This window comes from Diachasmimorpha longicaudata, chromosome 16, assembly GCF_034640455.1.
Source record: "Diachasmimorpha longicaudata isolate KC_UGA_2023 chromosome 16, iyDiaLong2, whole genome shotgun sequence".
NCBI classification, from domain to species: Eukaryota; Metazoa; Arthropoda; class Insecta; order Hymenoptera; family Braconidae; genus Diachasmimorpha; species Diachasmimorpha longicaudata.
Window position 1 is genome coordinate 3232168 of NC_087240.1, and position 26898 is coordinate 3259065.

The 26898-nt window shown below is 36.7% G+C and overlaps 6 protein-coding genes and 1 long non-coding RNA gene across 11 annotated transcripts; 2 read left to right on the plus strand and 5 right to left on the minus strand.

The window, feature by feature from the left end:
* Positions 1-504: 504 nt before the first annotated feature.
* On the minus strand, positions 505-8629 carry LOC135170293 (proteoglycan Cow). 2 transcript variants are annotated; one of them, XM_064135994.1, is made up of 11 exons: positions 8374-8629; positions 8051-8283; positions 5080-5137; positions 4729-4831; positions 4491-4619; positions 4160-4305; positions 3827-3990; positions 3465-3699; positions 3173-3332; positions 2839-3065; positions 505-2667 (listed from the first exon to the last, which is right to left on the minus strand). In XM_064135994.1, the coding sequence occupies exons 2-11, from the start codon at positions 8159-8161 to the stop codon at positions 2519-2521; spliced, it is 1482 nt and encodes a 493-aa protein (XP_063992064.1). In that variant the 5' UTR covers positions 8162-8283; positions 8374-8629; the 3' UTR covers positions 505-2518. The 2 variants fall into 2 exon arrangements, with proteins under 2 accessions (XP_063992064.1, XP_063992063.1); XM_064135993.1 differs by having other exon boundaries at positions 8051-8629.
* A 358-nt stretch (positions 8630-8987) lies between these two features.
* On the minus strand, positions 8988-11205 carry LOC135170302 (inorganic pyrophosphatase). The gene is made up of 7 exons (XM_064136006.1): positions 10998-11205; positions 10297-10532; positions 10077-10227; positions 9919-9981; positions 9619-9832; positions 9454-9563; positions 8988-9336 (listed from the first exon to the last, which is right to left on the minus strand). The coding sequence occupies exons 1-7, from the start codon at positions 11188-11190 to the stop codon at positions 9305-9307; spliced, it is 999 nt and encodes a 332-aa protein (XP_063992076.1). The 5' UTR covers positions 11191-11205; the 3' UTR covers positions 8988-9304.
* Positions 11206-11367: 162 nt separating this feature from the next.
* LOC135170301 (venom protease-like) lies at positions 11368-14604 on the minus strand. Its single transcript, XM_064136005.1, has 7 exons — positions 14445-14604; positions 13572-13656; positions 12652-12987; positions 12145-12450; positions 11954-12055; positions 11733-11884; positions 11368-11640 (listed from the first exon to the last, which is right to left on the minus strand). The coding sequence occupies exons 2-7, from the start codon at positions 13645-13647 to the stop codon at positions 11485-11487; spliced, it is 1128 nt and encodes a 375-aa protein (XP_063992075.1). The 5' UTR covers positions 13648-13656; positions 14445-14604; the 3' UTR covers positions 11368-11484.
* On the plus strand, positions 12891-14445 carry LOC135170313 (uncharacterized). Of its 2 annotated transcripts, none has more exons than XR_010300355.1 (3): positions 12891-13025; positions 13105-13163; positions 13241-14445. It is a non-coding gene; the product is annotated as an uncharacterized LOC135170313 (long non-coding RNA). The 2 variants fall into 2 exon arrangements; XR_010300354.1 differs by having other exon boundaries at positions 13105-13158.
* A 691-nt stretch (positions 14605-15295) lies between the features above and the next one.
* Positions 15296-20382, minus strand: LOC135170286 (dual specificity protein kinase splA). 3 transcript variants are annotated; one of them, XM_064135984.1, is made up of 7 exons: positions 20019-20382; positions 19320-19511; positions 18540-19164; positions 18416-18471; positions 18117-18223; positions 17893-18041; positions 15296-17746 (listed from the first exon to the last, which is right to left on the minus strand). In XM_064135984.1, exons 2-7 carry the CDS (start codon positions 19498-19500, stop codon positions 16588-16590), a joined length of 2277 nt encoding a protein of 758 aa, XP_063992054.1. In that variant the 5' UTR covers positions 19501-19511; positions 20019-20382; the 3' UTR covers positions 15296-16587. The 3 variants fall into 3 exon arrangements, with proteins under 3 accessions (XP_063992054.1, XP_063992052.1, XP_063992051.1); XM_064135982.1 differs by having other exon boundaries at positions 18329-18471; positions 19320-19610; positions 20019-20380; XM_064135981.1 differs by having other exon boundaries at positions 18329-18471; positions 20019-20378.
* A 113-nt stretch (positions 20383-20495) lies between these two features.
* On the plus strand, positions 20496-22337 carry LOC135170307 (pre-mRNA-splicing factor ISY1 homolog). Its single transcript, XM_064136012.1, has 4 exons — positions 20496-20708; positions 20832-20854; positions 20959-21277; positions 21387-22337. The coding sequence occupies exons 1-4, from the start codon at positions 20706-20708 to the stop codon at positions 21747-21749; spliced, it is 708 nt and encodes a 235-aa protein (XP_063992082.1). The 5' UTR covers positions 20496-20705; the 3' UTR covers positions 21750-22337.
* Syt14 (Synaptotagmin 14) lies at positions 21738-26555 on the minus strand. Its single transcript, XM_064135992.1, has 2 exons — positions 26271-26555; positions 21738-25989 (listed from the first exon to the last, which is right to left on the minus strand). Exons 1-2 carry the CDS (start codon positions 26302-26304, stop codon positions 24515-24517), a joined length of 1509 nt encoding a protein of 502 aa, XP_063992062.1. The 5' UTR covers positions 26305-26555; the 3' UTR covers positions 21738-24514.
* Between the last annotated feature and the right edge of the window lie 343 nt (positions 26556-26898).

Genomic DNA, 26898 nt, shown 5'->3' on the forward strand with positions numbered 1-26898 from the left:
GGTGGGAGATGCGCCGTAGCTTGTGGCGATTTTTATTTCGGCCCAGTGATTATAACTTGGGAAAATTCTTACCGAATTGATGATCAAATCGTTCCTGCCGCTTGTAATTAGTGAATGATTATAGTCTTATCAATTTTCCTAACGAATTTAGATTATTTTCGTCGAAATAAGCAGAACAATAGACGAACGCGCTGTACTAACGCCACAGGTACGACGCCATTTGCAATCCGCGCGGAGATGCTGCGCGAGAGATCAGCTCATTGATTGTGTGTGTGTGTGTGAGGACTGCGCCTGCGCTCTAACTCGAAAAAATAATTTTGTCGGAATGGGTTCACGTTCAACACAAAAATCTCGTTCAAAATTAGTTCTTACTTTTGCAAATTGAAGAAAATTATAAAATACAATCAACCGAACTTTGACGTATCGTCATCAATAATAATTTATTTAATAAAATCATCAGATGTTCCGAGCAAATTTCCGATTTTCGAACGAATTGAACAGAAATTCTACAACAATCTTTATTCATAAAGAAATCTTACATCCACATTGTACATTATCTAATAAATATGTGAAGATTCTACGATAGCCTGGAAATCAAGTAGAAATTTTTGACGGCACAATGCAGTTCATCATTGTGATTATTATTTTATGTAATGTAATATATTTTCATACTTTACCTAAGAATTAATCATCGCAGTACCAGGTTTGTTCCTATATAATTGTTTGTTCATTACGGTATCAGAATTGTTATATACATATGAAAAACCTTTGACCCGTTGACGAGAATGAAAATTTTGATCGTTTTTTGATCGGTATAATTAAATGCATACTTCGACAGAGCTAAAAATTCATGTTGACCCACTGACCTCATTACAACTCAATTTTAACTGACTGCGATGACAATATCTTCAATTATGGAGTATTCCACCTCTTCCAATTATTCTCGAAGTATTTGACATGCTCTACACATAATAATGTATTACAGTCAATTGAAAAGTTGATGGGAACCAATTGTAATCACTTAATCAACAATAAATTACCTTACTATTTTACAATATAATTATTATCATGAATTTTAATAATCATATAGACGTAATAAATGGTGATTATTGACCTTTATGGTACTGGAATGATTTTCTAGATAAATCTTCACACATATTGAGGGACTGGAGCGAGTAATCAAATGATACTCGAAAATTTAAAACCATCACAAGCACTGAGTTTTGTGAATAAAAAAATTAAAGCAAAATAAATAATAAATAATAGAGTCGTTGAAGTATCTGAAACGATCATGACAAATAAAATATGCACAGTAGGGACGGAAGAACTGTATGCGATGACAGTTAATTTTTAACGTTGCAGCCTGTCCAAATAATTATCTATTCACAATATTACACCAATGTTCTTGCAATTAATTTTGTCTACGCGTTATACATATATTCCCATCTCTATTCCACTAAATTTATACCACAATGAGTTCCTCTACTTTGATTGTGACCAAGTAAAAATACTTGTCCATTATTAGGATCAAACGGAAGTTAATCCACTTTATTTTCATCTGCTCGTCTAAACGTATGAAAATTCATCTGCTTTCAAGAGCTAATCATGGCACATGAAAAAAAAAATGAGACTTTATAATTGCGTGTTTTTTTTATATTCAATGGCGAAGTGTACCTGGACGAAATATCGCAACGTATACGGTCGTTGAATGAGAGTTAGAACGGAAAATAGTATGTATATGTTCTCTTTGTCTACTTACGATTTATTTATTTTACACTAGTAAGTCTTTGACTTGGGATTTATATATGAAATTGACTTCAATTAGAAAGTAATGAAGCATTTTTGTGAGCACATTTGCAACACTGACAAAGCATTTTCCTCTACTTTTATCATTTTGAGAGAGAGAGAGATCAAATTCTATCATTAGTGCCGTAAAATTTTTCAATGCACATTGATTCTTCTCAATTTTGTTCAATTCAACTATACTCAGAATCAGCAATGCCATTAAAGTCTAATGATTGATGATCATTGCACAAATTTCCATAGAATACGTACGATTTTTTCTCTATTTTCTCTATTGCATTGTTTTCTCTATTATTTTGTATGAGTTTCACGTGCATCAGACGTGCGTTCAGTTTGTTCAATCGTACCTTCTGTTACCCTCCATCTCATTAACTGCACACTATCACCCTACACGCCGTAAATTCATGCTGAATGGAACTGTTGTAGAGATGAAATGGTTTGAAATTCACTGACCAAACTTTTCTAATTCAAAAATTTATCGAAATCAATAAACTTCGCAATTTTTTTTCTCTTCAATTCTATTTGCAAATGCTTTAAGGGCCATTCCGGAGTGTTGTCTCCCCTTAACGTTCATCTGCAACCCTACGGAAGAGATTTTCTTCAAATGCACCGTAGAAAAATGTGGAAAAAATCCTCCGCCCCAAGCGAACATTGTTATCGCCTCTTCGTATCTTCACCGAGAGGAGATAATGAAAATGAGTTTCTTCCCTTTAATCTAAAAGTCAAGGGGCTGGTCGGCCGATCCCTCCAGGTCATTAACAGAACCGATGTCCGAATCCTCGTCGTCGTTATCCGGTTCAACGTTTTCTATGTTCACGCTGTTTGTTTTTAGGCTGTCACTAGTAATTTTATTGAAAATTCCATCTGCAATGCGACAGAAACAAGTGGATGAATCATTGCAGACCTAAATTCTATTGTTGATGTTGCTAATGAATCAACAATATGGGGTATCTCTTTTGTTATAAAAACAGATGCAAAAAAAAATTGTTTCCACTCAATGAGAAACCTCGTATTTATACATAAAAAAATATTTACCACAATTGGGTTTAAACCCACGAGTCCGTGTTCCCGCAAATTCGACGCCATGAGGATCGACACACCAGCAGAGTCCGAGACCACTGTGACACTGAACACTTCGGAAATACCCTCGAGAATCACACATGGGTGCCACATCAGGTGATGTGCGTCTACGAACTGCAGCACACGGCCTCTCAGCTTTTGCGAAACATGCACACCATTCCTGGCCACTCATAGAAGCATCTCTGGAATTTTTAAGCAGCTCATTAGACACAGGAGAGGTCTCTAACTGAGTTTCCAAGAATTTAAATAAGAAAGTTATTGAATATCTATAAATCTATTAGCCACTGACCCATTTGTGTCGCAAGCATCGATGAATGGCTTGAGACAAGGCTCATTCTGATCATGCTCAAGCCCGTAAAGTTCAAAAAGTGAGATTTTTCGATCTCCATTAGTATCAAAATGCCCGAACATCCACCTCACCTCGGTTTGACAGCCAGCAGGGAAGTGCCCTATTGGAACAGTCAAATTAAAAATAACAAATAATACTTTGACGTATAATAATTCATATAATAATTCATATTTTCCTCTATAATCCTCCGAATATAATTCATCTGAAGCGTTAAAAAATTTTAATCACTTGCCTTTAGACTTGGTGTGTTGCCGACGATACTTAGCATCAGCCATAACTACTGAAAACCAATCCAACAAACGATTTGCCATCTCTGACTTGGATGCTGATGAACAGTCATTAGTCCCGGGTACATTTGATTTTAATTCTGTTGTATCCAAAGTCGACTTCATTGTCACTGAATTTTTGTTTACGTCATTGGCCATTGAATGTTTTATATCTTCCTCATACTTTTTATTGACCAAGCTCTACACAGAAATGATTATCTTTTGTCAACTGATATTTAAAATTACTCATTGACATTTTATCGTGGATTAAAAGACCGAATCATACCTAGATGTGTTATACGATATTAAATACAAGAAATTTCCTTACCTTTGTGCGTTTACCGTATTTAAGATACTGGTAATGATGATTGTCGAAGTTAAAGTCACGAGGCATCAACGTAATATCCCTATTTCGTCCAAGTTTACCCAATAATGATTTTTGGGGTTTAATTTGAAGGAATTTCTTAGTGTGGACACGAGGATCCGATCCATCTATTGAACATCAATAAATTATAGTACACCATACATTAAATTTTTAATTGGATTTTTAATGTACGAACACTAAAGTAGTAATGATGATCGTATCTATTGATCAGTTCGAGATGTAATGGAAGATAAATACAATCATAAATTACCCAACGATAATTTATTGCCTACTCACCTTTACATGGACAAAAGCCTTTGCATGCTATGTGAATCGATGTATGATGAATGCAGTTGTGGTACTCGAGACGGCAGGGTGAACTGTAGGTACGGTTGTCAATTCCACAGAGGAAGTTAGGCTTCACAACCGGACACTCCTGACACCTGAAACGTATTAATCCAGGATTAAGCCCAGTAAACCTGATTGCAAGGACTGTTTGGCTGTGCTATTGGAGCAATAATTCATGAATCTACATTATTCTACTCAAATTACCCAAATGCCGTTTCGAGATTAAAAAAACACGTTTTTCTATTGCTAGTTGAATATATTTTTCTATTTCAATGCTCACTTGGACTCGTCTTGATCCTCATCGTCATCTTCAGAGTCAAAAAATGCATCATCGTTCTCGCTTTCAATCGAATTATCATTGTGCATCCTCCTTTGTTGATTATTTCGAGATTTCGGCATAATAATATCCCTGGAACAATGACAACAAATAAGAGCTCGTTATTTTTTACTTCAAATGTTATTTCTTCATTCGTTGAAAATTAAGGTTTAATTGAACTTTAAATAATTTATTAGCTCACCCAGATTTATGAAGTTCCTTTTTCGATACGCATACCGCTGTAAATGTATCCTCCAGCAAACAGAGTTCTTTCTTCTTACAGTTCAAAGGGCGACATAGCTCACCTAAAGATTCAACATCAACTTCAATGATAACAATGACAATTATTAGACATAATCACGAAGTTTAACTCCTTGAAATGCAATTTGTTACAACTGTACAATGATTTTTTTCCCATTAATAATGAAGGCAACCGCCTGTAATTATGGAGCACTAATTTTTTTATTGTTAATTTCTACCGCAGCAATTTTTTACTGAAAAAATCTCTCAATTCAATTTAATTTCTCCTAATTGTCCTCCAAGTTTTACTTACTATTTGGGTCATTAATCCACAATTTCTTGTCCCCAACTTTCAAAATTTTTGTGTCATCCTGAAACAGAAAAATACTAATGAATGATTTTGTATTGAATTTCCAGGAACCGAATACCGCTGCAGCTATGAATATTCATCAACTATTAATCATACTCCCTACTAATGACGGCAATTTTAACTCTCCAATTACATCCCTTAGCGGTCGATTCTATTTGTGAACCGCACAGAGAGAGAAATGTTCAGTAAAAATGACAAAACGTCGTTGAAAACTTCGTGACGAATAATAAATATGATAAATGATTCTCATCGATGTTTAATAAATAAAGGGATAGATAAATAAAAAATGATTCTAATTCTATTTATTCTGAAATCAATACCCTCTACATATTATTCTCCCTTTTGGGCTCCTATGCATAGAATAGTGTATACGACCCAGGAGACAGAAGTAAATATTCATAAGATTTCACCCAGTAGTATTGGCACACGCCGTTTGCGCGCACAACAACCATCCCCGATAATTTAATTTATCAATGATTATAATGACAGTTGTGCGCCTGTGCGCATGTGCGAAATAAATGCGATTACCCGACGATTACAGCCGCTTGTGATGGGAACGACGTAGAGTTGCGTAAGCTGTGCTTCCTTTTTCTTCTTCACTGCTTCATTTGTCCCAATCGGATAAATATATATATGTATATATATGTATATGCTTACACCCTTGTTGTTACCACTAATGTACCACCCGATATTACCCTAATGAAGGGTGGGAGTACCCCACACCAAAACCCTGAAATCTCAAAATGAATTTGGAAATATTTGTCGTCGTTGCACGTCTGACCAAATATTCGGCTGTTCTACTGATCTCACAAGCATTTCAGGAATTTTCTGTGGTATGTATTTCATCAATCTGTCCCTATAATCGAACGAGGGGTGAATACATTAGGTGAATTTATTTTTTATACTGGAGGTAAATATATTATATAAATTATCGAATAATCCACATTCTCCGGATGTTATTACAGTTCAATATTTCTCGTTGTTACAATTCAATATTCAAAATGGGATTTTTGAGAAAGAATTATGGAACGATTTGACCCGCAATTATGACCTTTTGTTTCACTGATTAATTAATTATCTAATTTTATATTTGGATTTTTTTTCTGGAAATTTTGAGTAATTTTTTTTTTGGTTTGAATGGAGGCTTTGCACGAATAATCTCAATTCTCATGATATATTTATCCAGGTGGAGACGTTATCTGGGAAGTGACCCGGGCATTTTCGTTAATGGCTTATTAACTAAACCGCAACCCCCGAATAGTAACAAGATCTTTCGGGTATTTCATCCTTTCATGTACCTAAAAGAGCGGAGGGAATTTCGGTCTATCCTGTATCCCTTCATCCCTTAGTCATTGCTGTTAAGTTCACCATTATGCCGGTGGTATTTGCGTAACCAATCCTCTTATATTGAACATTCGTTGCATTCAAGGACAACATTTCATTCCTGACGCAATGCGCTTGGACGCATTGATCGCCAGTAAAATATAAGAGGGCTATGGAGATAATTTATCCCCTAATACATGTTACATGGACTTGAATTTATGTTGTCCTGGCGAATGGTATAATTTCTCTGCCCTCCAGGAAGGGCGAAAAAAAATGGTTTGTTGAGGCATTGCCAACCAGCCAACGACATCAATTTTACCAATTCAACATCCGGAATAATCTAGCTACTGTCTACGATAGGATCGCCTGTGAACAAATTAATATAAATAATGTATTTGCTATGAATTTGTGGGATAAAATGGAGAAGAAGACTCGTAAAAATAAAAAATGTGAGACACTCGAAGTGCCGAGTGTTACCAAAAAAGTTTTCCCCTGACGAAAAAGTTCTGCGATGCACCTGCGCTCTTTCAAAACACCACGGCAGCAGAGGAGTCGACATAAAACATTGAGGGATTAAAAATTGAAAGAAAAAGAAAACAAGTAGCAAGAGTGAAGGAGGAGTTAAATATAGAAAGAAGGCTTCTTCTACTTCTGTCACCGTGAGGGTAGCACACTTTGTATGCCAGAGGAGCGACAAACTTTATGCTCCCCTGACACAAGGGGATAGTACTGAACAATGTGAACGAAAAAAATTTTATGTTTACTTTAAAAAGTTTATGCATTTTTTGGAAAATCAATGGTTTTATGGTTTTAAAAATTCGGCAATTTTTACTGCTCCTCGACAGAGCTGGCGAAATTTGGTGAAAGAACAAAACTAAATTTTTTATTGTAATCCTTATGGAATTTAATTTTTAAAATTGATAAATCATTAACTGGGGTTGATTTTTGGAAGTGCTTTTGATGTTTAGATAAATAATTTTGATAATTTCAATTTTATTCCCTCGAAAGCACACGTTGATGTCGACTTTTCCTATCGTCCACCCGCAGAAAAAAGCTTATCGCGTCGTTCAAGGTTCAAACTTTTCATTATCATTCCCATGTGCCTCGCGTCACGTAGATCGATTTTCGTCGTATTACCTAATTGTCCACGTTCTGCTCAGGGCTTGAACAATCGCAGTAAAAGAAAAATTAAAAAATTAAGTGAGGAAGCAAACAAAGTCTTCGCTTTTTTCTGTAATTGTCTACCCCATAAAGAACGCAAAACGATGAGAAGAATAAAATCAATCGAACAATTGCTAATAGAAAATTGCGAAAATTTTCTTGTTGCAGATTTGATCCCTTACCTCTCACAGATCGTAGACTTGAAGAAAATGATAAAAGACAACGGTAGAGCCAACCGTAAAATAGTGAAATCAATGATTTGAAGGATTAAGACATATTTTTAAAAAATAAGTCCTCAATGACATTTCTATTGTATTAAAAAAATGTATTGTCTTTGTTATTTGTCACGGGGATTTCTCTCGCATATTCCCCAGTCCTCCGACCTCATCAACGATTATTCTTCTAAAATTCGATTAATTACGATACTCACCTCTTCCGCAAATTCAAAATCCCCATCGAATTTTCGTTTACAGTCACCACCAGTGATCATGATGAATGACACAGCACTCAGGAACACCCAGCAGACAAGCCGCCCCATCATTCACTCCTTTCAATATTCACTATTTTTCCGTCGCTTCTCCTGCCCTCAACCCCTCACCATTAACACCAACTAAAATGACAATAATTTTGCGAATCTCACCGGATCCTCTTCTTTCTGATCCTCTGAAATTTGATGGAAAAACCCGTAAAGCCGTAAACCGTGAGGATCGAAACGCGAAACTATGTAAAATTTACAGAAAAACAAACTCGCACAATTGCTCATTCACCAGGAGGCAAAGCCGGATTACCAAAAACACGGGGTAATCCACGCAGACCACTGACGAAATGGCAATAGTCAGGAAAAATAATTGATAATTAAATTCAGTGCTGCTCAATATTAAGTATCGAAAGAATTGTGACTGCCAACGGAGGAAAAGGCATAGGATAATTCCCCGCCGACGCACTGACACACGGTGGGCGCCATTGGTAGAAGCTCAGGGCGTGCGCGCGCCTCTTTCTTCGCTGTATTTTCACAATACACTGATACATGGGGAGAAATTTTGTGATCTTCTCTCATGGAGGGTGGTAATATGAACAAGGGTACACTCTGTATATGGCACTTTGGCTGTGTAGTAACGTCCATTTCCACTGCAAAATCGTTCGCGCGAGCGCATCATTGACGAACACATGCAGTCGATACCTGTAAATTGCGCCGGTTCCAACTTTCCATTCGCTCTTCCACACTTTTTTTTTTTCCTCGATTTATCTGCATGTTCCAGTGATCGTAAAGTTTTTTTTTTCAACTATACTGTCAATTTACGTCTTGACAGCGTTCTCACTGTGAAGAAAACAACGTAATTTTGGGTTTTCAAAGAATATTCTACGGATAACTATAAAAGTCCTTTTATTTGCTATACAACCTTCAGGAGTAATGGACAATCATGCTTCTTAACCTGTATGGGATCAGGATCTATTGTGCAATTTCACTGGATCCGTTTTCCTCGATATCTTTCGAAATTATCTATCGATATGTAATGCGAGATAATAAAAATTGATAAAGCTGCAGTCCTTGAAAGAGGAGAAAGAATGTAGAAACAATTGGAGGAATATTGGTTGCTGTACCCACTGTGGAATATTATGAAAAGAAAATTCATAGCTTCGAACCCATTTGTCCATCTCTCACAGCCTTGAGTGGGCCTTGGCTTCATTTGAGGTGCACGTAGTGCCATTTATCGACTGCAATTGAATGACATAAAGCAATTAAATACAGTTACTCCCCACCTCCACTTCAGTCTTCAGTGATTTTTCGTTCTGTTCAGTGATGACTTATTTGGATTTTTTTAATGAATTTACCTATTGGATCGATGGGAGAGCCTTCAGCACATTCTGGTGACTGCTTGTAGACTTCCTCAGCGGCAGCAGCATCGATTTTGAACTTGCAGTCCTGGACCGTACCATTAGCACTAGAAGAAATTATTGATGTTATTTTTTTTCAACTTTCGAAGAACGATAACGTACCAGGAAATTCCAGTGGGTGGGGTTTCCCGCTTGATGAGATTCTTCCAGTGCTCATGTACCTCGCCAACGATATTCAGCGCAAAATCACGTGGCTTCGCGTCACCATTGAACGCGAATTGATTCTCGGGTTTTCCGTCAGGAATTTTATAGATCTTGAACCACTCGACTGTCGCCTTCAGAAGGCCGGGGTAGTGTTTCTCGATGTCAGAAATATCTAGAGTGCGAATAATGATTGGGAATTAACGACAATTGAATAAAGTGTCATGTGACAGGCATTTGTTTAATGAAAATCGACATCACCGTTCATCTGGTCAGCAAGAGGATCGTTGACGTCAATCACAATGATCTTCCAGTCGGTTTCACCTAAGAAAAGATCATTAAATCATCACAATGATTACTATAATAATTAATAAATATTAATTAATTTAAATCGCAGACAAAACTGAGAGAAATTTAACCTTCATCGATCAGAGCCACAGTTCCCAAAACTTTAACCTTGAGAACTTCCCCTCGTTTTGCAATCCTGTAGCCAATCTCAAGGACATCAATGGGGTCATTGTCTCCTTTGAAACCAGTTGCTTCATCCAAAATTTCGGGGTTTTCCCACGTCTGTACAAGAAAAAATATTACGATAGAATAATTTAAAGATAAATTTTTTTCAAGTTGTATTTTTTTTACCTGCGGTAAAGCACCATAATTCCAGATGTAGCCGTGGTGAGGGAAACAGTTGGCAACAAAACGTAGCTTTCCATTTTTCATATCTTGTTTAATAGGATTGAGAGTCTCTTTCAGATTAATTTCCATTTTTGCATTTGTCCATCGTGGTACCTCCACAACCATGTGGAATACCTTGTTCGCCTCATCGGCGTAGAGAGGAATGTCGTGCATCGGAGAAATGAACGTGTCATCTTTTTCTGCAGGAAATTTTCCGAATTTCGAAAGCTTTACAGTAAGAACTCGAAGGTGACGTTCTCTGGGAGAGAATACCCAGATTTTCGAGAAGAAATATTTCCTCGGAATGGGGGGGAGGGGGGTATTGGAGAATTAATGAACAATATTTTCTGTTGGATTTTAATTTTAAAGGATCATTTCATTCAAAAGGATCCACTGTACAGTCATCAGAATAAGGAGATGGATTATTCAACCGACAAATCAAAGAATCCAATTTTTCTAGTTCAGCCATTTTAGAAAGCAACTGCTTGAGTAATTCTATTCCCATTTGACCTTTAAATAATCACGTTAAAATCCACGTAGGAAGTCGTGGTAATAGAAATAGACAAACACACCGCAATTAAAAAATAACGACTGATTACCGAGCGTTCCGGGATTGGTCGAATCATCTGTAAGGTTATGACCGTGAATTGTACTATCATACTTACTGAAGTATATTCTGAAATCTGTGGTATTCGGTGCACCACGCTCCAGGGTAGTATAAGACATGTTCAATCTCGAATGTTCACTGCTTAATGGACTTACGAAATTAATAAAACGATCAGTCAGCACTGAACTCAGCGGAATTCTGATTCTGTTCAAACGCCACAAGCGAAAAGCATGCAACTTGGCCAGTGCCATCGTGACATCTGTTGGTGACCATCACAACTTGATTCGGATTTTTTTATCGAACGATAATCTCTTATCAGTTGAACGGCGGTCAAATCCTATGAAATTTAACGAGCCACTCCATCATTATTATTTAATTATTATTAAATATTTGAAACATTTCCTAAGGTTATCATTGAAGAGATTAAATTTCATCTAATTTACACATCATTTTATTATTTGATCTATTCAGCGTATATTAAAATGTGACTAAGACATGAATGGGAATTAATTGTGAGATAGATATCAACCAAAAAGCTCTCGCAATTAATTTAAATGAGACTTGATGAAATCAAGGAAGTGAGTAATCCTTGTGTATACACCAGGAATTCCCGGCTCAGCACATCGATAACCGAATGAAACTACACCAATGGCATAAAACGTTTTGTTCTTTGGATACATCAGTGGACCCCCGCTGTCACCCTGAAAATTAGTAGATTTTCGTGTCAATGAGAATGGGAATTCCCAGAAGAATGAGTATTTCAATCAACGAACAGATGAATGAGATCGTTTACCTTGCAGGCGTCCTTGCCACCTTTTGCGAAACCCGCGCAGATCACTCGCTCATCAATTACTGTGGTCTTGAAACGGTTGAACGCGGTTTTGCAATTTTCTGGCGGAACAACAGGAATTTGAAGCTGCTGGAGGTGACTGGAACTGGGTCCTCCTGAAAGAGAAAGAAGTATTTTTAAAAAATTATCATTTAACTAGTTCATTTGGTGTAATTTATACTCACGGAAATAAATAGATCCCCAGCCAGCAATAAACGGCAATGAATTAACGTAATTTTTGTTGTAAAGCTCATCAGGCAGTGGTAAACAGATCGGCCGGATCAACTCTGTGATTCCATAGGAATAATCCAATGAGTAATGCATGACTGAGAGAAAAATTACAGTCCTTAATGAAGCATATTATTTTAATCATTACCGGAAAATTCTACATCATACGCCAGTCTCAGCACCGCGATGTCATTAGTATATTGAGTCTCGCTGTACTGCGGGTGTTCGTGGACTTGCTCAATAGGAACATCTATGGGACTCGCACCATCCTGAACATCATCATCGAGATCTAGATCACCTAGACGCACTAAATAAAGATCGTTGAGACGGTGAACGCAGTGGGCAGCGGTTACAACGTGTCGGGAGGACACGAGACTTCCAGCACAAAGCCATCGCGGTTTATTCGACGCTGTCTTTGAACGGTATCCCAATGCTACGATCCAAGGCCAAGCACCTGCGACAGACGATGATTGACAGTACTAATTATCGATGGATAAAAAACATGTTCAGTATAAATCCTTCCTATTTTTCACTTTCAGGAATCCAATAGATCACAATTTGAAATTCAAATCACTCATTAATTCTCAACCCGAACCCAAAAAAACTGATTTTGTTTTTAAAAATTATTCTGTGATAGAAAATATAATTTGCTTACCCAATTTGGCTGGCGCACCTCCAACGACCCGCGTCCACTGATTGTTGGAAATAGCACCACAAACTGGGGCATAAATCGGCCAGTAAGGATTTGATTGCGGTAGAGTGACAGATGTATCACGTGGACGACTGGGAGGGATAGGGTCGTCATCATCCTCGAATGCCCTGTTACCACCCGGACAACATACGATGGGATTTGAACCGTCGAATCTGCAGACCGAGCGCCTCAAAAAATTTCCTGCCGAATTACCATCTCTCCTCAAAAGCTCAAGGAGCGGCTCGCACTCTCTGACATTGATGCATATGCCACTTCTACCCAGTGGATTCACGCAACTTTCTATAGCAAACAAGTTTCATAATTCCAGTGTAGTCAAGGTATTTCATGAATTTAACGTCACTGAAAATAACATTTTTATTTCTATTAAAAAAAACTTGATCTGTGCTTCCTCCACAGATCACCAAATATGACGTCTTGAACGCTAATTACTGATACCACATTGAATATTGAGTAGGGTAACACGATTGAAATTTTTGCTGACGTAATTTACGAAGAATTTCCATATACATTAACGAGATTTTTTATTTTCCAGTGGAATCCCCTGTTATTTGATCTGCTTCGCTTTAACATTAAAATCACGTGAATTCACTCTTTTTCTCATCTTGTCCTGTGCAATTTTTCAAAATATTCCAAATTAGAAAAATCTTCGTTGGAATAATTAAATCAATAATGACAAGAGTAGTATCAATTCCGTCTCCGCGAAAACAGGATTAAGAGATCTCGAAATTGAATGTTCAACGACCTTGCTGATGATGATGGAATTCGAACACGCACTCCATCGAATGGAGAAACTCAATACCTTGACCCAAGACGTGATGTCTTGTTTTGAATTTCTAAAAATTTAAAAATTCTGACTCACTGACCCTGCGAGTGTATCGACGTTACTGAGAGTAGTCCCACGAAACTGACGATCACCAGTTGTAAATGATGATCCCACATGTTTCGTTTCTAGAAAATGGAAATATATAATAAAGTACTACCTCCTTAATATGGATAACGGGAAAAAAAATGGAAAAATGAGAGAAATGTGGTAATATTTTTCCATGAATCACAATCATATACTTGAATTCACTAATGAGAAAATTATGTTTGGTGTCTCATCGTTGAAAAAATTTCACGAAATTCCTGCTGGAGACGTTAATTTTTATCATTTTCATCCTCTCATGCGTGTCAAGAGCAATTCAAATTCAAGGACGATCCAACCGCAGCGTTATAATTTCAATTACTCACTCAGTTCGCATCAAAATTTACGGTAATGATTTTCGCGTGGTTTTTCCCTTTATTACAAAATCGGTAACAAGAGGCGCACTCATCCGATTCATTTCCAGGCAGAAACCAAAATTCTCAATTAAATCAGGAATAAAAGTCACGATTGACAGACAAACGCGTAAAAAAGATGTCAGGCCTTTGACTTTGTCAATAATTTATTGCAAATTATGTCTCTCATTATTCTCCCTTTATTGATTCCCTCTGAACACGAATCAATAAAATCTATAACAATATTTATTTGTTCGACGATTTGCAATCTGATCTATCACATAATTTTAAAACATAATCTGCTCATTTCAAAGAATTCTTTGCAACTTCTATCATTATTACTTATGTAGCAATAATATCATGATATGTTTATCGAAATGTAAAAAGAGCAATTGCAAATACTAAAGATTTATCATATTTCCAGTCGAGTGGGAGTAATTGACAATAACAACAAATTAACATTGAATTATCGCTCGTACCTTGATCGACGACTATGTGATAGATTTCGACAGATCTGAAAACGCGTGTAACACCTGTAAAATCTATCTCCGAAGATCACTGCTGCGACACACGATCACAAGGTGACTGATGCTTTTAACTGCCGGCTACATTCTCTTTATATCCAGCGAATGAGAGTCTGCAGGCGTTCAATGGAGTGATGGAACCGGTCATTAGCTAGGTAACTCATTGTAGTGCTGAAGAAGGATAATTCTTTGATGTTTAATCACTGCAATATTTTTTTTTCTTCACTCCACCCGAAATATTCCAAGATACCTATCTGAACGTAACAAAAAACAGGAACATTAAACATAAACACAAAGAATATGAATAAATAAACATTTTTACCAAATCATTCTATATCCCAGAGCTTCTGCTACTGAGGGCACCCCAAAGCTCTTTTCCACCAACAGTAGCTTTCCGGAAAATTATTCAATGAGGTATAAAGTGTCATTAACAATACATCACCATTAAATCATAATGATTAGAGAATCAGATAAATGCAGTCATTTGTAAATAATAAACCGGATGGATCTATTGTGCTTGATTTCAGGGAACAAATTATATATATGTTTATATAATTTCACAGTATTTGGTTTCTATTTTTAAAAGAGGAAACGCGAGTATTCCCCGCTGATTTTTTAAATAATTACTCGAAACGAGTCATCTATAGAAAATTAAAAGAAAACACATTTTTCATTTTATTCAATGGAAAAAATAAAATCACTTCTAATGGGCATTATAATTTGATTATTTTCAGAATTAATTTGTTGACATGTGCAGGATATTTTTGGAGATTGTTTACCAAGTTTCAAAGAAAAAAATGCAAAAATATTCCGTATAACGTTTATTCTATTATCCTAATTCAACAATAAAACCAGTACAATCAATAATACACTAGCTAGCAGGATATTTACAATTAAAGATATGGAATTTAGGATGAATAGAAAATTATTATTATCATTGTCATCGTCATCAACTGACAATGTTATTTAATCAATAGGTAGTTTCATTCCTAAAGATGTTGGCATTACACAATGATCTATAAAAATAATAATAATATTAATAATGATAACAATGTTAGTAATAATGACGCTTATAATATATGTAGAAAAAAAATCAGCACCTTTATCATACTAATTGTCTCATGATTGATTTGATTTAATTCTACTTGAATTGTTTCATTCCATTGATTGAGTTTTTATATTATTCAACAAGATCAACTATCTAGGGGACGATAAGTCTACACACTTAGGAAAATTGTTTATAAGACGTGATTTACAGGTGAAAACGTCAATTTGTCACTGCTCTCCTCTCTCTCAACGGAGAAAGGAAAATTTAATTCCTTTCAACTTCCGAAAACTCCATTATCATTATTAATAATATCTTTCCTCCAATTTGTTGACAAATTTCCATAAAAATAACGTAGCTATATAAAGAATATGGGAATGAAAAGTTAATAAATTTTAATGATATGGATTTCACCGGAGCCTTGCAAGTGTTTAATTCGGCAATCCATGCCAAATGAGAATTGAAGCATATTAAATCACCCGTAAAGGTAGCAGATGAGATTATAAATTAAAAATAAAGACTAGTTTTTGTTCAGACAATTTGTCCAAAGACTTTAAAATGTTTTAATTTAAAAAAATCGATTCACATGCAGAAAATATTGAATATTTAAAATTATTCTGCCGTTTATCAAGAGGCGAAAAAAAAAGTGTCTACTCGATTGAATTTCGGAGAAGTTGCAATTTTCTATTACTCAATTTAACAGTCTTTGAATTATTAAACTGACCAATCCCTTATGTAATATGGTAGTGGAAAGAGAACCATGAATTATCTTCAGCATGTACAATTTGAAAATTGCTATATACCCTAATTTTACTTCGAAAATATTATATTTTCTTGCTCCTTAAAGTTCAGTACTAGATCTGTTTGATGAAAGATAAAATGCAATTGCTATCAATTTTTTTTTTCTTGACAACTCGTGAGCAAGTGTCTATTGGAGCTGAATTATTCATTGTCCTTCGTGTTTCCATACACCAAAAAATTAATTGGATAATAATAATAATAATAATAATAATAATAATAATAATAATATAACGGGTCATAGTTGATCTTAAGCTAAATAGTTGCAGATAACTCTTTGCGTGGAAAAGTTTCAATATCAACACGACATATTGGACACCGTTTGTTGGTACATAGCCATTGGTCAACACAATCTTTGTGGAATAAATGCATACAAGGCAGTCTTCTAACACTCTCACAGTCCTCAAATTCCGACAGACATATTGTACATTTTTCCATATCCTCACCACTTTCCAACTTCTTAACCAGTTTATATTTATGAGGGAATGTGTGACTCTCAATAGACTCTTGAGTTGCTCCACAATTAATATGCGACATACGTCGTAAATCAACAATTCTCATATAATTTTCGAGGCCTGCCGTTATATGTCGAGCTTGCTGCAATACAAATTCTGGCAGTGGTACTGGATACGGTGCTATCTCAGTCGACACATTGTTCGGCATATGAGGTGAAATACTAATATGTAAATGTGGCATTCTGGCCATGGACGTTGTTTGATAAGGATAGGGTGTTATAGGTGACCAGTGATACATGTGATGATGAACATGTTGATGAACTGGTATTGTTGGTATATTATCACTTGCCTGGCTGTTCTCAATGTCGTCATTTCTCATTTCATTTAGCACAAGTGGGACTGGATAAGGTGGTTGATTGCCAATGCTGACTAGTGCAGTTGGGCCACTGGCCTCTGGATGACTGTAGACTGTTGGTTGCTGTGGCAGTGGTAATTCAGGGTGTCTTGAGTAATTATGCGGTTGGCTTGAGTTGTTATTGATCAAGCAAGGATTTCTGGGTGGTGGAAGTGCGTCTGGATTACTGGAATCAACGATGTAACGATCAGCTTGGTATGCCCCAGGATGAGCAGCTGGTGGTGGCTGTTGGTCTGATGGTGATTGCTGCTGCTGCTGCTGCTGCTGTCGCTGCTGTCGCTGCTGCTGATGCTGTTGTTGGAAATACCGTAGAGCCGATAATCTCGAGTACAATGTGCGCCGCTGAGTTTCTTGCATTCTCTGCTGGCGCAGCCAGATGCGCTGATGAATTGGATGTATTTGATAGCCTGTGCTACCACCAGCATTTGGCGGTCTGTCATACAGAGATCGATGGTCTTGACGTTGGTATACATGATAGCGTGATTGCATCATCCGCCGCATCCGATTGAAATTATGACTTGCATGTGCACAATGTATATGTTTCCTGAAATATGTCATAATAATGATTTAATTAATATTTGTTTGTAGCTGATAGTTTTATTGGTAAATATCACATAAAAGGCGTCTTATCATTTATCAAAATGATTCTAAAAATATTCAATATCAAGCTAATGAACGTATTGAATGTACCTTGGTCTCTGTACCCCCGATACTTGTGGCTGCAAAGTATGACTGGAACTCGCTTGATCAGCGTGTTCTTCATCAGATTCAGCAGTTAAATCAACAACAGGCACTGCCTGCTTCCGTTGCTCCTGCTCTTGATCTCCATTCTGATTAGCCTAAATTAATAAATACATGAATTTGATTATTTTCGATTAAATAATCAACTATTTTGGACAACTCTATTATCATACATTAATTGTCCCCAATACTTTGACTGAATCATCTTCGTCGTCACTCTCGCTACTGGAAGTGGACCAATCTAGTTGCAAATCAGGCGCCGACGGCGTATCGTCAGATTCTAAACGGGATAATATTGTTCATTATTATTATTGCTATAGTTATGTAGTAAGAAATAAATAACCCAGTGGTTTTTAATAGTCAGATATGAATATGCAAAATTTACGGCGATTGGGGTGTGATACACTCTGGGAGATGGCAACTGACTGCGGATGAGTCTGATAAGGCGCTGAATCACTGACGACTGACTCACCACTGTTGATTTCAGCAATCGTATTGCCCGGATAATTATTAGCAGTTCCCGTAATACTAAAAATTGTTGATTAAATTAAAATCAAAACAGGTTATAATTATCTCGCTGGATAGGATAGTGTTACCTGTAATCGACTGGTACGTCAATAATCCTCGACGGTCCTGCAGTACTCACAAAATCCCTCTGAGGGTTATTCACCGGTAGCTTGTCCAGCTCATTTCTATTATATCGTGTTGACAACGATAATTCTCTATTTCGCATCATATTTCTTATTCGATAACTCCCGTACGGTTCAATGCAGAATCTCGAATGGCGCATATTTTGATGATTCATACGGGCTTGTCTTCGCTCAAACAGATATCGCTCCACAGTTGTATTTTGCGATGCATAGGATGGATAGGGAAAACAATCACCGGCTTCTGGACGATTGCTTGGATTTGTCAATTGCTCAACTCGATTTCGCGAGTCAGTTTCCTCAATTTCAGGCGTCATATTTCTTATTCGAAAACTCTCGTACAATCTGGTACACAATCCTGAGTCGCGGATAGTTTGATGATTTACGCGTGCTTGTCTTCGTTCATACAGATACCGCTCCACAGTTGTATTTTGCGACGCATATGATGGATAATCGAACTGATCACTGCTCTCTGAGTGATTCGCTGGGTTTGTCAATTGCTCGATTCGATTTTGGGAGTCTGTCTCCTCGATATCGGACTCGGCAAATAAATGATCGAATTCCATCTCAGTACCTATAAATTTTTACATCATAAAAAATATAAAATGGAATTTTGTGTTCGGTTGTGTATGTCGACGCTTTTTGGAGGATATTCATTTGCTCCGGAAATATTAATTATTTATTCGTTGGGATTTAACGAGATACTTCAACACTTTGAATATTTTTTACCTGTTGGGCATCGCTGAGGTGATGGATCTGCAGTTGACGTGAATGCAGTATCAAAAATGTCAGCTAATGATGTAGAATTTGTATCAACAGAACCAGCTGCACTGTCGTTATTGAATATTTCATTACGATTATCTGTTTTCCCTCTGTGCCACACATCTTCCGTCTTCTGACTGTCTTCCATTTCCAGTTAGTCTAATTGTGGAGAATAAGATATTTCAGAATTGCAACTGGGATTGGGTTTTCCTTCTCTCGTTTTATGCAGAAGTCGTTTGAAATTTATTTTCAATGTTTCTACGAGCATTAAAGATGGGAATTCAGTCGATCACTTAGATAAGACGATAACAATTGCGAATTTTGCTCGCTCCGGAAAAATACAATTTTATTAATGCCATATTAATTTATTGCTGATTGCATTCATTATGTCTGTGATCGTACTGGTTGGGTATTGACAGGAAAATGGTTTTAAAAAACTACTGTGCAATAGTGTGTGCGTATATGTGTGTAAAAAATTATAGAGCCGTTGTAGACTAGAATATTTTATCAAGGTTATCATTGAAATTAAACACTGGTTGGTCCATGTGTGTCGAATTGTTTTGAAATCTACGAGATTTCAGAGTTTGGTAGACAACAATCGTTGAATAAAAAACGAAAAAAATGAAGAAAATGCTGTCTCAATGTTCTGCAAAAAAATATTCATACCTTTTTGTGAAGTGATGCTCTCTAACTTATTCTTTGCTCTCCAATTCTGTAGTTTTTGCAGGTTTATCTGCGGATGAATCTTTTCTTACCACGTCATTTTTCAACAAGACTTTTTTCCTCCATTTCACTCATTAATTTTGCAGCCACTGTGATTTAAGAAATTTACAATTACGTCACAACACACAAAGATGATTCACTTTTCCATCAAATCGTTGTATACATTGCACATGTGGTAGAAAAAAATATATTCAACAGTAAATTCATGGTGGTTAATAGTAAAATAATACAACTGATTGGAGTTGATTGATAGATTGTCATTGCATTAAATACAGAGCGTAATAAAGAAGGAGAAATAATAACTTAACCGAGAACGCACGATTTTATGTAGATGAGAACATGGTTATGTTAGTTCACTGCATCACCACTCTGTGGGGGGGAGGATCGAGTTCAGGAGGTGCCGTATGATGGCGTCACTCAGCATTTTTTTGTTGGTTATGTATTCATGAGCAATTCGTAAACATTATAAACAAATACATCAAGTTATTTCCATACTTGATGTAGAACTTTCAAAAGGTTTTCGTTTCACAAATAATTCTGATAGTAATATAATTGGTAAATAACGTAGTGTTGGGATTGTTCACTGGTCCAGGAATATTGAAATTAATTTGACAACTCAGATTGAAGATCATGGTGAGTAATAATGGATTGTCTCACTGAAATGTTCTGTTTTTCTGTTGTATAATTATTTATTTCATTCCAATAACTGAGTTTGCAAAAGTTATCTGGTTTTATTTAATCATATTTTTTTTCCAGGCTCGTAATGCAGAGAAAGCTATGTAAGTTGAAACTGAAATAGAAACGGCTTTTGCAGTTTTTTTTGGTAATTTTCATTCGATATGGAATCTCAGTATGTTATTTAAATTTTCCAATTGTTATTTAGGACAACATTAGCTCGATGGAGAGCGGCTCAGAGCGGTGAAGGTATAAAAAAAGAACAGGAAAGACGACCATATCTTGCTTCGGAGTGTCGAGACTTGAGAAAAGCCGAAAAATGGAGAATGCAAATTATTCGAGAAATTGCAAAAAAAGTTGCGCAAATACAAAATGCGGGATTGGGTGAATTCAGAATACGTGATTTGAATGACGAGATTAATAAGTTACTGAGGGAAAAACGACACTGGGAGGCTCAAATTAAGGAACTGGGAGGTCCTGATTACTCACGCGTTGGACCAAAAATGTTGGATCATGAAGGACGCGAGGTAATACAAGCAATCGTCGCAATAATAAAATTAGTAATTTATTTACTAAATGGTTATTCGATCGTCCAAAACACGTTTTTAATCGATTACCAAATTGTGGGTGATTTAGGTACCGGGAAATCGAGGATATAAATACTTCGGAGCTGCCAAAGAATTGCCAGGAGTCCGGGAATTATTCGAGCAGGAGCCACCACCACCTCCCAGAAAAACACGAGCAGAACTAATGAAAGACATTGACGCGGATTATTATGGATACAGAGATGATGACGATGGAATTTTACTACCTCTCGAACAAAAAATGGAACAAGAGGAGCGAGAAAAAGCTGTAAGAGACTGGGTACCACCTAAAGACATAACGCCTGAAGATCCTGAATTTGACACTAGGCAAAAAACCGTGCCATCACAAGAAGACATTTGTCAGGCATTATTAGCCAGAAAGAAACAAGAATTATTGGAAAAATATGTTCTCTAAAGCTTTTTATTAATTCATTGTACATGAAGGTTTTGGAATAAAAATTCATTGTATTGAATTTACTAAATATTTCATCTTTATCATCAGCTTAGGTGGATATTTCTATAATAAGTGATTATTAATTAGTACGATCTGTATGCAATTGATTTTTTTTTGCTTTTTTTTACAAAACGCCATAAATATTAATCGATACACTGTAATGTGGTAACATTTAGTCAAGATTTTTTGTTCTAAATTTTTGTGCAGTAGACGTACAAATTTCAATGAACTAGGGTGAATAGTCCAGTGTTGAAACGAATACACGTCGTCAAACATCAATTTAAGAAAGTTTTATTGAGTTTATAAACACGATATTGATTAGAAAAAGAACAAAAGTTCCATTCTAGGGTTCAAACACTGGTCGATTCATCCTCTATATTTCATTGACCAAAAGAGAGTGCAGTTGTTTTTCCCTTCTTTTTCTTATGAAAAACACTTTGTATGGATTCAAAATATTGATTGTTAAATGTATGATTCAATTGTTTCACGTGATCGATGAAAAAAAATCCACTTATGTCATGATCCGAATAAATTTAGATAGTGAATTCATTGTTTGTTGTACATTTCAATGTCTTTATTTCAACATTCAAGTGCCTTCGGTCTTGCAATACTTTTATTATTTAATTATCGATTCATTAATATTTTGAAGATAATTCCGTCCCATCTCGTTCATTGAAATAAAGGAATCTAATGTCATTCTATTCCTTGCATTTTCATGAATGCTGCACGTGCATCAGTCACTCAATTATCATAAAATGTAATTTGAGATTACGAGGACCCATTTATGGATTATGATATTGCTCGGCCATTATCAAATGACTAATATATTGCGTCCATATCGTCACAACATTCCTCTCTTTATTATTCATTGTTTATTATTGAGTCATTATAAAAATGTTATTATAGTAGGTTTCAATTATGTAGGAATTGGAAAATTATTCAATCTAAGTGATTCAATCCATTAAATTCTCCCCCCATCCCGATTAATTTTTATTACGATTTTAATATGTTTCTGAGTCCTTGTAACTTTATTATTCGTCTATTAATGGCCATTTCGCGGGGAATGACAGAATTAATATTTAGTAAAGAGAGTATCGTCTTTAAAGGGGGAATCCTTCGCAATTTGTCAACCTCTACAGCGGCTCAATCGATCTATCGAACATCTAAAAAATGGCAATCATGCAGGATTCAATTCGTTTTACCCCATCTTTCACGGTAAAACTATATTTCTATTTTTAATGCTCTTTAGAGCATCAAATGATATCACTCTATAGCTCTCGCCAGCGGTTTTCAAGTTTCAGGGGATTCCCCCTAAATAATCATGTTACGTATATATTACATCTGGAAAAATTAGAAATTCAACAATTTGCTTTTAATCTCATGGATTAAACAAGTTAAATTTTGACCAGCAAAATCATCCACTTATTTTCGTCGCATTAAACTAAGTTTAATTTCAATGAAGTACATTTTTACTAAATTTGAGTAATTAATCTGCTCCTATAATCGATATTCATAGTTGAAATCAAGTGATCGTTCAACGTAATCCCTTCAGCCAAATATTATTAATATTAAAATCACAATTTGCCATTATAATGTACTTTATATGAGTTTTGCGTCGTATTAAACACCAAAGCGTAACGTGCGTGATTCTTTATTTCTTCTCAAGTAGTTGTAAAACGATTCATATGAATAAAAATTCTTTTTTTACGTCAATCGGCGTAAAAGTTGCGTTATGAGGAAAAAAATCTATGTAAGCAGTTCTTTTAGGTAATGATATTATCCAAAACAGATAGTCATTTGCAGTAGAGAAAATTATTTACCGAAAAATCGATGTTAATAATAACTTAATATATTGTTAAGCAAAATCACGAGTGTATTAGTCATTTTCATTCTTTGTGCTGTTAATACTGTAATAAGTCGAGGAAAAATAATACAAGTGTGAGGTAAAACAATAAATAATGACGTAATATTTTGCAATTTTAACGACAAGAGGAAAAACTATCCATTTTGCTACATGTCATTGGATAAATTCTAAGAAATCAATGTCAAAATACCGGACTAATACCGGATACAATTTCGGTTTTTTTCTCTTTGACGTTGATTCGAGTATATAATAACAAACGGACAAGCGTTGAGGAGCGTTGAAAAGGCACAAAACGTAAAAATGAAGATCAAAGGTGACGTTTTTATGTCGCTTTTTGTTCTCTTTTGTATTTTTTTTCAGGCACGAATGGGATATAAGAAATCGGCGTGCCATGGATTTTCTTTACTATCGACATTTTATGTTTTTGCATTCTTTACACATGTTTAGGTTGCTTTTTTTTCACCGTAACAATAATGACGAATTAAGGTCACCGGTGAATCGATTTTCACCATTGACAAGAATTACAACTTGACGACAAATCGATAAAAACGAGAAACTCACCACCGCCTAAACTTTAGGACGGGAAAAAATTGGCACACTTTATGCCCTAAAGTGTTTCAATATTTTATTTCTCACCTGTTTACTTATCGCAAATGAAAAACACATGGTGTCTTACCATCAAAATGTTTTTTAGTTAAACAATTGATAGAAATTGATTGACCTCAATACTCCCTCCTCATTAGAAGGGAGAGAAGCCCCGAGCACCGTCCCAACTGTGCTCTCCACTCAATTAATTTTCTTCAAGCACTGAAGACCAACGATTTCCAAAAACAATTTGCAAGATCAAAAGAAAATTCAAAACTTACGGTCGTAGAAGTGAGTGCCAACGCTGCAATTGTGTAGGTGAACGTGCTGAACGCATGTCATTCCAGTGTTGAAGTTCCTCTGGTCCTGAGCTATTGAGTCCTAGACACAACCAGCCGATCATTTCACGTCCCTTTTTGCCCATCGCTGAGCGTCGTCGATTGTAGACACAAATAAACAGTGTAACATCCCCCAGCTGAAACAGAGCAACCTGAAAGATGAATGTTTCCTTGTAGAGTGGATTAGGTTGTGCACGTCTGAGTCCTGTCTTGGATCTCCCCATTTCATGTCCATTACTGTCGACGAGCGTGAGCTTGACATAGGTGTCAGGTGGTTTGGTATCACTGCCACCACCGCCTCGAAAATGTGATCCCTTTATTATCTCCACGGACAAACGTCCAGTAGTACCATTATAAGCAAGACCAATGAGTATCTCAGCAATACTCCCCCCTTTCATACTGCTCCCATATGGAGGTGTTGTTGGTGATGCATACGATTGTACTGATTGTTGAGAGCCTGTTGAATCACTTCGAGTTAAACTCGTCGTTGTACCCCAGTCATGAACAGATGAGCGCGGTGGTGGTTGTAATGGTAGACAGAGTATTGTCTCCAATTGGAGATTTATCTGATCGAAGCAAACACGTGCTTCCCCCAGCAGTCTCTCCCGTCGCATTCTTCCACTCCACTGATAAACCCTCAGTCTCACTCCCATTGCATTGACATCTTCGGGATTGACTCGAGGCAGTAAAAAGCTCTCCATATACTGCGGTGAACAGCCCTGACGTACCCGAGTCTTGCGTCTTTGTTTTTTCGATGGCAGCAGAACAAGTCTCACTTGGCTGCCACCAATGCCAGCTGGATAATTTTTTCCCTGAAGAACTTGTACTGTCATCTCGCGCATTGGTGCATCGTACAGAAAAGCCACTTCCAGACAACCAAACTCGTCCATTGATCCAACAAGAGCTTGTCGAGGTTCATTCGATGATGGGGTGCACACCTCCTCGATAATCCCCACCTCTTCCTCCTCTTCCACACATCCTCGACTCTCCAATATCATGCTTGGAGATCCAACATCAACGACACACTCATGCTGATCAGCTGTGTGCTCATCAGGACAAGTGCTGCATGAATTGGCTGTATCGACGACTATGGGAGAGTCCCCCGTCTGAATAGTCAACGTGTCTGGTAGTGGAATGTGAGAAGTCTGAGAAGATTGAAGCCTTCGGAGAGCATCCTCCTCCGAGTCTGAACTTGTCTCCGGATCAGCATACGCCAGTACTTTGCCCAGACCCTTGGCAACTGGTGTGCCATTACACTCAGCTGGTTCATTCAATGGAACACATATACCCCCGAAGAGGGTTGTCTGTGGCACAGGTGTTAATGTCCATTTTTTCGACAGGTAGAGGAATAAAACCAGAAGTAGAGTAACGAATCCAGCGACTGTTCCAAGAAAGGCTGTCAATCCCACCGGTCCTAAAAGTGACAAAATTTTTGTTACCCAACCATGGAAGACCGACTACTGGTGTCTTATTTTCAAGCTCAACTGCCAAATGAGAAGAATAAAAATATGTACACGCATGTACGTGGCTGGAAAGGGAATAAACCAAGGGTCGAATATCAACTCCTATAAATTCTCCATAACGTTCAATATCCCTCATCATCACGGGGAGATAACCTTGGAAAATCACGCATGAATAAATGGGCAAGTGGATTTTATCGAAGTAATTGACGTGCAGTAGGGGTAGTGGACTTACCCGCAAGAAAATGGTCTGATCCAGTCAGTATCATGATTGTCAGTGAAATAAAAATTCCAGTTGCCTTTCCCTTCGTTAATCGACGGCTGATGGAGAGCCGCCCTGGTATAACGCACGCATTCTATCAACGGTGATTACGGTAAAGATGATGGTGATGATGTTACCACCTTGCTATGAATCTCCTGGTCTCGTTTGTTTGATTACAAACGTGCTTATACGCCGAATAATACGTGGGCGGGGGAATACAGCACTCTGTTGCTCTGCAGGATACGTGCGCCACCGAGAAAATTTCACGTTGAAGAAAGGGGGAGGGTGAAGTAACGCTTGCGCATCTTTATGTTATCGTAGTCAGGGGGTAGTTTAATATGGGAAAATGCACTCTAATGTTTGCGCGCAGGTCAGGAGAGTCAACCGCAATCTGACATGACTTTTATCATAATCCACAGAGAAAGAAAAATTCAATAAAAAATAAAGAAAAAAAAATGTTGAAAATGTCACTAAACAAAGGGGAGAGAGTTCCCACATTTCGCGAATTTTAATAATAAAGGGTCAATTTCCGGATATATTCGCAGGATCAACTGATTTAGAATATGTTAAACAAATTGAAAAACATCATAAAAAATTTTAA

What these genes read in the sequence shown, in the direction of transcription:
- LOC135170293 (XM_064135994.1), bottom strand. Translation starts at nt 8,161, where the DNA reads ATGATGGGGCGGCTTGTCTGCTGGGTGTTCCTGAGTGCTGTGTCATTC. An exon ending in GAGGATCAAGACGAGTCCAA is followed by an intron (nt 4,306 to 4,490) that starts GTGAGCATTGAA and finishes AATACGTTTCAG; the next exon opens with GTGTCAGGAGTGTCCGGTTG. An exon ending in GCAACACACCAAGTCTAAAG is followed by an intron (nt 3,333 to 3,464) that starts GCAAGTGATTAA and finishes CTGTTCCAATAG; the next exon opens with GGCACTTCCCTGCTGGCTGT.
- LOC135170302 (XM_064136006.1), bottom strand. Translation starts at nt 11,190, where the DNA reads ATGGCACTGGCCAAGTTGCATGCTTTTCGCTTGTGGCGTTTGAACAGA. An exon ending in TGTGGCTCTGATCGATGAAG is followed by an intron (nt 9,982 to 10,076) that starts GTTAAATTTCTC and finishes ATCTTTTCTTAG; the next exon opens with GTGAAACCGACTGGAAGATC. An exon ending in CTCTCCCATCGATCCAATAG is followed by an intron (nt 9,337 to 9,453) that starts GTAAATTCATTA and finishes ATTCAATTGCAG; the next exon opens with TCGATAAATGGCACTACGTG.
- LOC135170301 (XM_064136005.1), bottom strand. Translation starts at nt 13,647, where the DNA reads ATGTGGGATCATCATTTACAACTGGTGATCGTCAGTTTCGTGGGACTA. An exon ending in GTATGATGTAGAATTTTCCG is followed by an intron (nt 12,056 to 12,144) that starts GTAATGATTAAA and finishes ATGGAATCACAG; the next exon opens with AGTTGATCCGGCCGATCTGT. An exon ending in GTGGCAAGGACGCCTGCAAG is followed by an intron (nt 11,641 to 11,732) that starts GTAAACGATCTC and finishes ACTAATTTTCAG; the next exon opens with GGTGACAGCGGGGGTCCACT.
- LOC135170286 (XM_064135982.1), bottom strand. Translation starts at nt 19,500, where the DNA reads ATGGAAGACAGTCAGAAGACGGAAGATGTGTGGCACAGAGGGAAAACA. An exon ending in GACGTACCAGTCGATTACAG is followed by an intron (nt 18,472 to 18,539) that starts GTAACACTATCC and finishes AACAATTTTTAG; the next exon opens with TATTACGGGAACTGCTAATA. An exon ending in TCGGGGGTACAGAGACCAAG is followed by an intron (nt 17,747 to 17,892) that starts GTACATTCAATA and finishes GACATATTTCAG; the next exon opens with GAAACATATACATTGTGCAC.
- LOC135170307 (XM_064136012.1), top strand. An exon ending in CGTAATGCAGAGAAAGCTAT is followed by an intron (nt 20,855 to 20,958) that starts GTAAGTTGAAAC and finishes ATTGTTATTTAG; the next exon opens with GACAACATTAGCTCGATGGA. An exon ending in TGGATCATGAAGGACGCGAG is followed by an intron (nt 21,278 to 21,386) that starts GTAATACAAGCA and finishes TGGGTGATTTAG; the next exon opens with GTACCGGGAAATCGAGGATA.
- Syt14 (XM_064135992.1), bottom strand. Translation starts at nt 26,304, where the DNA reads ATGATACTGACTGGATCAGACCATTTTCTTGCGG. An exon ending in ATCAGACCATTTTCTTGCGG is followed by an intron (nt 25,990 to 26,270) that starts GTAAGTCCACTA and finishes TGTCACTTTTAG; the next exon opens with GACCGGTGGGATTGACAGCC.